We start from the raw sequence: 7,893 nt of genomic DNA, 5'->3' as shown, positions 1-7,893 counted from the left end.
ATCCAATCAGCTACTTAGACTACAAGCATGTCTTAAAGACATAAAAACCTGGATGACTCTTAATTTTCTCCTGTTGAACACAGACAAAACTGAGGTTTTGGTTTTTGGACCTGAGCACCTTAGGGATGAATGTTTCAGTCTTTCTCCCTCCTTAGATGCATTAATCTGTCCTCCAGCTCTAATGTTAAAAATCTTGGTGTTATTTTTGATCAGGACATGTCTTTTATCCCCCACATTAAAAACGTTACTAGAACCTCCTTCTTCCACCTGCGTAATATCACTAACATTAGAAACATCTGATCTAAAGATGATGCAGAAAAACTGGTCCATGCATTTGTCACGTCTAGACTGGACTATTGCAATGGTTTATTATCTGGGTGTCCAAATACTTCTTTAAAACGTCTTCAGTTGATCCAAAATGCTGCTGCCAGAGTCTTAACTGGAGTTACTGGGAGAGATCATATTTCTCCAGTTTTGTCTTCTCTCCATTGGCTCCCTGTCAAGTCCAGAATAGAATTCAAAATCTTACTTCTAACCTACAAAGCTCTCAACAACCTGGCTCCATCTTATATTACAGATATTATTGTTCCATATTTTCCTAACAGGGTTTCCTGAGCTGTCCCTTAGTCATGCAGCTATAGGCTTAGACTGCTGGAGGACAAACTGACCACAATTTTCACTCTACTACTGTCTTTACTTACTCTACTCGACCTGTTTTGTATTTGTAATTATTTTTTCTATCCTTAACATCGTTTTTTTTTTTTTTTGTCTTTCAGATACACCTGGACCTATATCTGGACCTGGACCTGGACCTATACCTGGACCTGGACCTATACCTGGACCTACCATTCTGTGTTCGTCTCTCTCCTTCCTGTCCTCTCAACCAGCCGGTCAAAGCAAATGGTCTCTTGTCCTGAGCTGGTTCTGCTGGAGGTTTCTTCCTTTTAAAAGGGAGTTTTTCTTTCCACTGTTGCCACTGTGCTTGCTCAGGGAGCAGCCAAAAGACGAAAAAAAAGAAATCCTTCAACTTTGTCTATCAGTTTTTATTATTTATAGGTTGGATGAAAATGTTGACATGCCAACAGCTCTACATGGAATAGATAATGAAAGCCATAGAGAATGAAGAAATCCTATTTAAACACTTCGATTGATTCAGTTTTCTAGAGATGAACACACCACACACCAAACTAATGTGGTTATCTCTAAACTCAGTGCATGTTTGAATTGGCATACCGCTTTTAAAAGCATTTTTCTATATAAGGAAAGCTTTTCAAAATTTAATTGAAGACAGATTGCTTACATTCAATTCAAATGATTGGTCTGACAGTTTTCTCAAGATAAACACATCGCACCGCAAACTAATGTGGTTATCTGTAAACTGTGTGAAGTTTTAATATTGTGTGCTGTTTTAAAAACATTGTTTTTTGCATTCAAGGCTTTAATTTTTTTTGATTAATGAAATGAATGTAACACATTTTACTTTCGAGGGTCATGTGGAGTTGGAAAAATATAGATTTCTTTATTTTGTTATCATGCTCATAGTATATATTTTGATAATTTGCAGTAATTTTACCATTGTGTGTCTTATTGTGATTCATCAAAACCTCCATGAACCCATGTACATTTTCATTGCTGCTTTGTTAATTAACTCTATTCTTTTCAGCACAGGAGTCTATCCAAAACTACTGATTGACTTTTTATCTGAAAAACAGACCATCTCTTATCCAGCATGTCTATTCCAGATCTTTGTTTTTTACTCTCTGAGTGGATCTGAATTCTTATTGTTAGCAGCCATGGCCTTTGACAGATACGTGTCTATATGTAAACCTCTGCAATATCACACAATTATGAGAAAAACAACTGTGTGCATTTTCCTAGTCTTAGCATGGCTCATACCTTTTTGTCATATTGCTGTGCCAATCATAGGGAATGCAAATCAGAAACTCTGCAGTTTTACCTTGAAAGGAATTTTTTGCAACAACATAGTATACTATATTTTATGTGTAAGTTCAAGGGCACTGTTAACATTTGGCTTAGTTAATTTTTTAAATATTTGTTTTCTTCCTACGTTCTTTGTACTTTTCACATATACAGTCATTCTTATAAAATCTTATAGAAGCTGCAGAGAAGTCAGAAAAAAAGCTGCACAGACCTGTTTACCTCACCTGCTGGTTTTAATGAACTATTCTTGTTTACTTACTTTTGACACAATTATAGTTAGACTGGAATCAGATATTTCCAAGGTTGCACGTTTTGTAATAATGTTGCAAGTAATAACATACAATCCCCTTTGCAATCCAATAATATATGGACTAAAAATGAAAGAAATTTTTAAACACCTTAAAAAGTTGTTTGTCAAGGCAAAATAAAAGTCTTGTAATTTTTGTTTTTTGCCTGGTGTTTGTGATATTGATAATGTTTGTTGCAGAACGTGTCATACCATCTTTAATCTGAAAATGTTGAATTATTGTTCTAACAATGACAATTTTGACTCCCCCCCCCCAAAAAAAAAACAACAACTGTGGGTTTCTGTTATATTTTTCAAGCAAAAACATTTATCTCAGCAAAATAGTTTTTAAGCGTAATCATGTACAAAGTACATTTGAATTGACAACTCAAACAAAATTGTTTCTTATTATATAACATTCTGCTGCACAACCTTGAACAAACTCATCATGGTGGAAGCACAAAACAGATACATTTTCAGTGCAGACCTCTTGTTTTATCATTTGTTTTAATTTGTGTGCACTAAATCTTCAGATTTAATTTTGACAGTGTAGTGTTAGACTATAGAATGGATAATTTATGTATAATCACAATTCATAAATTATACAACAACGAAGCACCACCCTCACAAAAAAGGGACAACTATAAATCTATGATTTATAGAAGTATAAGTATCAATAAATCACCGTAAATACTGAATTCCTTCCTTCTGAGAATTCTGAAAATTCATACAGAACCTGAGCATAGGAGCTTGGTGGGCGATATGTAACAACAGTAACACTTTACAATAAGGTACACAAAATTTGCTTAACTGCTAGGGAACACCTAAGAAACAAATCAGGAGTTAGTGAGTAGATAATCAGTACTTACTGGGGAACACAGCCAAGCCTCATTAAAGGACTACTGGTTAGTTACCTTGTAAAGGAAGAGGAACTAATGAAGAACTAATGGGTAGTTTCCAAGGAAACCAAAGAGGAACGAATCAGGAGCTAATGGGTAGTTAAGCAGTACTTACTGCGGAACACACAGCCAAGCCTTATTGGGTGACTACTGGTCAATTGCCTTATAAATGAAGAGGAACTAATCAAGAAATAATGGGTAGTTACTAAGGAAACCAAAGAAGAACAAATCAGAAGCTAATGGGTAGTTAACCAGTATTTACTGGGGAACACACAGCCCAGCCTTATTAGGGGACTACTGGTCTGAATAAACCCTGCACCAGAGAGATCACAGCTCATAATTGTCAAAAACATGTTTCCTAGTGATTACTGTTAGTTTTACTGATTTTATTACCCATTAGCTCCTGATTTGTTCCTCTTAAGTTTCCTTGGTAACTACCCATTAGCTCTAGATTAGTTCCTCTTCATTTACAAGGTAACTAACAAGTAGTCCCTTAATAAGGCGTGGTTGTGTGTTCCCCAGTAAGTACTGGTTAACTAGTCATTAGCTCCTGATTAGTTTTTCTTTGGTTTCCATGTTAACTACTCATTAGTTCCTGATTAGTTCCTCTTCGTTTCACAGGTAACTAACCAGTAGTCCCCTAATAAGGCTGGGCTGTGTGTTCCCCAGTAAGTACTGGTTAACTACCTATTAGCTCCTCATTTGTTCCTGATTCATTCCTGAAGTGTTCTCTAGTAGTTAATCAAATTTTGTGTACCTTATTGTAAAGTGTTATCGTAACAACTAGTGAGAGTGGTCTTTCTGTTTTCCATTTTGGATGGGATAGACTTAGAGACAGCGACTCAAAAGTATTATAACTAATAATTGGTTTAGTATTAATTGTAGTGTTCTACATTATCAGGACGAGTCAGAGTGACTCATCCCATCCTGCCCTCAGAGACATGACTGTATGTTAAATAACACCCCCAAAAAACACTATTTGCTAATCGACTCTCTTTCCTAAGAAGCCAGACAAAGTGACTCCTCACAGGATCTACATTCAAAGAACCACGGAACTGTGTCAGACATCAGCACCTGTGGAATATATCAAAGGATGTTCTGATCCTTTCTGTAAACTTATCAGTCGTTTCCTGCCAGAGTGACATAAATTTTTTATACCCTCAGGACACAAGAGGAGTTGGTTACCATGGCAACACTCTGGTTACAGTATGGTATGGTAATTCACAAGGCCCCTGGAGAACAATAGTCTTAATAAATACTACAGTTAAAGAAACCAAATGTTACAAAAAGAAACCAAATGAATGTTTAACTTCTTTTCGTAATTTACATTATTATTTTTTTAATATAAAATTTATTCTTTTTAAGACAAAACAAAACAATTCCATAAACAATACAAAAATACAATCAAAAATAAAATTGAAAGGCAGCAGAAGAAAGAAAAAAAAATCTTATTATATCTGCCCCTTTTTTCCCAAAAATTACTTTGTAATTCAAACAGTAATAATCTTCAAGTAACAAAACAAAATAAATAACTCCTTCTTTAAGGACTATTTATATAATACACATTAAAGTACTTCAAATATTTGAAAAAAAAATTAAACGTTGATTGTTTTCTTAAAAGTACACATTGATTTGGCATTTTTAACATCACTCTCTAGAAAAAAGTCCACGCTCAATAATCCAGGTATACAATCCAATATTTTTCAGTCAGGTCATCTGGACAATTTCTTTTTTTGTGCTAAAACATTTCACCTTCAATCCCGAAGGCTTCAACAGTCAAGGAAACACAACACAAAACAGATTCTTCCCCCAAAGTTTTGTGTTGTGTATGTTCAACCAGTTTGACATGACTGTCAATAAGGAAGAGGGCCGGCAATGGATGAGGGGGAGTGCCAAAGGGACCATCTTAGCACCAACATAACTGGCTTGTTCCACTTTGGAATAAGCTGTTGCTCTAGCTGTTGCCCATTTGATTTGTGACATTTTATGGTTTGAGACTTTTCTGCACCATTCATATTATTGTCATTATTTTCAAATCTCAGACTATCTGGAGTTACTGAATTTTGTTAATACACCTCGATCTGCCATCACTGCAACTTTCCCTGTTTTTGGGTTCTGAATGATTGCGTCTTCATTAATGTTTCTCATGGTTCAATTATGGGGGCTAATTGTCACACTGTTAACTCCTGTAATTACACATCAGTCACGAAAAACTCAAGAAAATGTCTGATAATAATGTTGTTACTGTTGTCAGGGATTCAACCCAACCCTGGACCCCACATTATTTATAGGACACCAAATTACTTTAAAAATGTGTCAGGACTTCATTTTCTGCATGTAAACGCATGTAGCCTTCTGAGAAAACTTGATGCCTTGAAAATTCTGGTCAGTTCTTCTGGGGCAGATGTTATCTTCATCTCTGAAACCTGGCTCAACAAATCTGTACTGTATAGTGACCTGGCAATCAATGGATTTAACATCTACCGCTGTGATCGTAAAAAAAAAAGGGGGGGGGGGGGTGTAGTCGCTATTTACATCAGAGATTCTCTGGTTGCTAGTCATGTGTCTTGTAAAACAATTCCAAACCAATTTGATGCCTTAGCTGTAAACATCACTTTGAATGGAGGCCAGATATTATCTGTAGTCTGTTGTTATCGTCCACCTTCAGCAACACCTGAGGCTCTGTCCTCCCTGATGAAAATCTTTGGTAATTTAAAATTCAAAGAGATTTTGTTGGCAGGAGATTTCAACATTGACTGGGATGTCGACCCCCCTCTGTGATAAATTCAAGAAATGTTGCCTGTCACTCAATATAACCCAATTTATCGACTCTCCCACTAGACTTAACAAAAACCATCCTGAAAAGTCCTCCATCTTAGACCTGTTTCTAACTATTATGTCTCACAAATTCCCTGGTACAGGTGTATTTGACAAACATTTAGAGAGATCCTTGTGAAATAGTGGATCTCAGAGATATTAAACTTCCACCTTCTAAGCCCAGATTAATTCAAAAAAGGGATCTGAAATGTTTTTGTGAACAGTCATTCCTCTGGGATCTGTCTCACTTTGACTGGCATCGTATTCTATTAACTGACGATATGAACACCGCTTGGAACTATTTTCATAATAGTTTCATTTATTTTGTGAACAAACATGCTCTTTTTCGTCAGTTCAGAATAAAGGGACGAGACAGCCCCTGGTTTACTCCAGAGCTAGCTGACCTCCTGCACAGGAGAGACCATCTTTGGGCCGCAGCGAGAAAATCTGGTTCAGACACTGATTGGTTGAGTTTTCGACAGATGAGGAATAAATGCACAACTGCCATCAAAGCAGCTAAATACAACTATTTCTTATCTCAGACCTCCAAAAATCTAAATGACCCTAATAGATTCTAGAAAACCATCAAATCTCTTTAAGGCAGCTCCCAATCATCTGACCTCCCATCACAACTTCTCGCTAACTATTCCTGTGTCAAATAAGCACAAGATCCTGCCTGAACTGTCTCAACAAACATTTTGTTGCTTCTAGTTCTTTATTTGATACAGTTACTAATTGAAAATCAGCCACTTCACTTAATAACCAAACTTCTACAAATCAAATCCCTCCTACAAGTCAATCCTCAGTTAATCACAGCTTCTCTTTTTCTCCATTCTCAGTCAGTGAGGTCAATAAACTGTTAATAGATCTTGATCCTAAAAAATCTGCAGGTCCAGATGAACTTCTACCTTATTTCTTAAGACTGGCTGCTCATATCATCACAGTCCCTGTGACTCACATCTTCAATCTCTCCATAAGACAAAACTCCATCCCAGACACTTGGAAAACAGCCTTTGTTCTTCCTTTGCTGAAGGGAGGAGACCCCACCTCACTGAACAACTATAGGCCAATCTCTAAACTCTGCATTTTAGCCAAGGTTCTAGAAAAACTGATAAACTCTCAAATCAAAAATTACCTGGACTCATTTAACATCTTACCTCTCCATCAATCTGGTTTCAGGAAACAACACAGCACAACGACTGCTTCACTAAAGGTTCTTAATGACGTTGTTGAAGCACTGGATGCTAAGGATTACTGTGCTGCACTTTTCTTAGACCTGTCTAAAGCGTTTTATACTGTGGATCATAACATCTTGTGTCATAAGCTCAGAAATCGGTTTCTCAGACAACACCATTGGTTGGTTCTCTAACTATCTCTCAGATCGGAGCCAATGTGTTCAACATAATGGTACTTCCTCCAGTTATTTAACAGTCAACAATGGTGTAGCACAAGTCTCAGTCTTAGGACCCACCCTCTTTACAATCTACATATGTAATGTTGGTAAAAACATCCCTAATGCATCCATACATTTCTATGCTGATGACACAGTTGTTTATTGTCAAGCTAAAACAGTTGATAAGGCTTTCCAGCTTTTGAAATCTGCATTCAACATCATCCAGACAGATTTGTTCCACTTCAAACTTGTTCTAAATGCCGACAAAACCAAAGGGATGCTTTTTTCAAATAGGAAGTTGGTCCCAGCAGTTCTTACTCTGATTTCATCCTGAAATGGTGTCCAGATTGAGTTTGTTGATTCCTATAAATATTTGGGTATCTTGGTCGACTCACATCTCTCTTTTAAGCTCCATGTGGAAAACTTGGTAAAGAAACTGAAAGTTAAACTGTTTTTTTTTCAGAAACAGATCCTGTCTAACTTGGAATGTCAAGTCAAGTGAAGTCACTTTTATTTATATAGCACATTTAAAACAGTAACTGTTATCAAAGTGCTTA

The 7,893-nt window shown here is 36.5% G+C and overlaps 1 protein-coding gene across 1 annotated transcript; it reads left to right on the top strand.

Moving 5' to 3' along the window:
* Nucleotides 1–1,404: 1,404 nt before the first annotated feature.
* Nucleotides 1,405–2,369, top strand: LOC119419350 (olfactory receptor 6N2-like). Its single transcript, XM_037686658.1, has one exon. It carries the CDS (start codon nucleotides 1,461–1,463, stop codon nucleotides 2,367–2,369), a length of 909 nt encoding a protein of 302 aa, XP_037542586.1. The 5' UTR covers nucleotides 1,405–1,460.
* The last annotated feature ends 5,524 nt before the right edge of the window (nucleotides 2,370–7,893 follow it).

Source organism: Nematolebias whitei, chromosome 13 (genome assembly GCF_014905685.2).
Source record: "Nematolebias whitei isolate Nwh7 chromosome 13, NemWhi1, whole genome shotgun sequence".
NCBI classification, from domain to species: domain Eukaryota; kingdom Metazoa; phylum Chordata; class Actinopteri; order Cyprinodontiformes; family Rivulidae; genus Nematolebias; species Nematolebias whitei.
The sequence above is the reverse complement of the archived record's forward strand: the minus strand, read 5'-3'. Positions and strand labels throughout refer to the sequence as shown.

Coding starts and splice junctions, on each gene's coding strand:
- LOC119419350 (XM_037686658.1), top strand. CDS start 1,461: ATGAATGTAACACATTTTACTTTCGAGGGTCATGTGGAGTTGGAAAAA.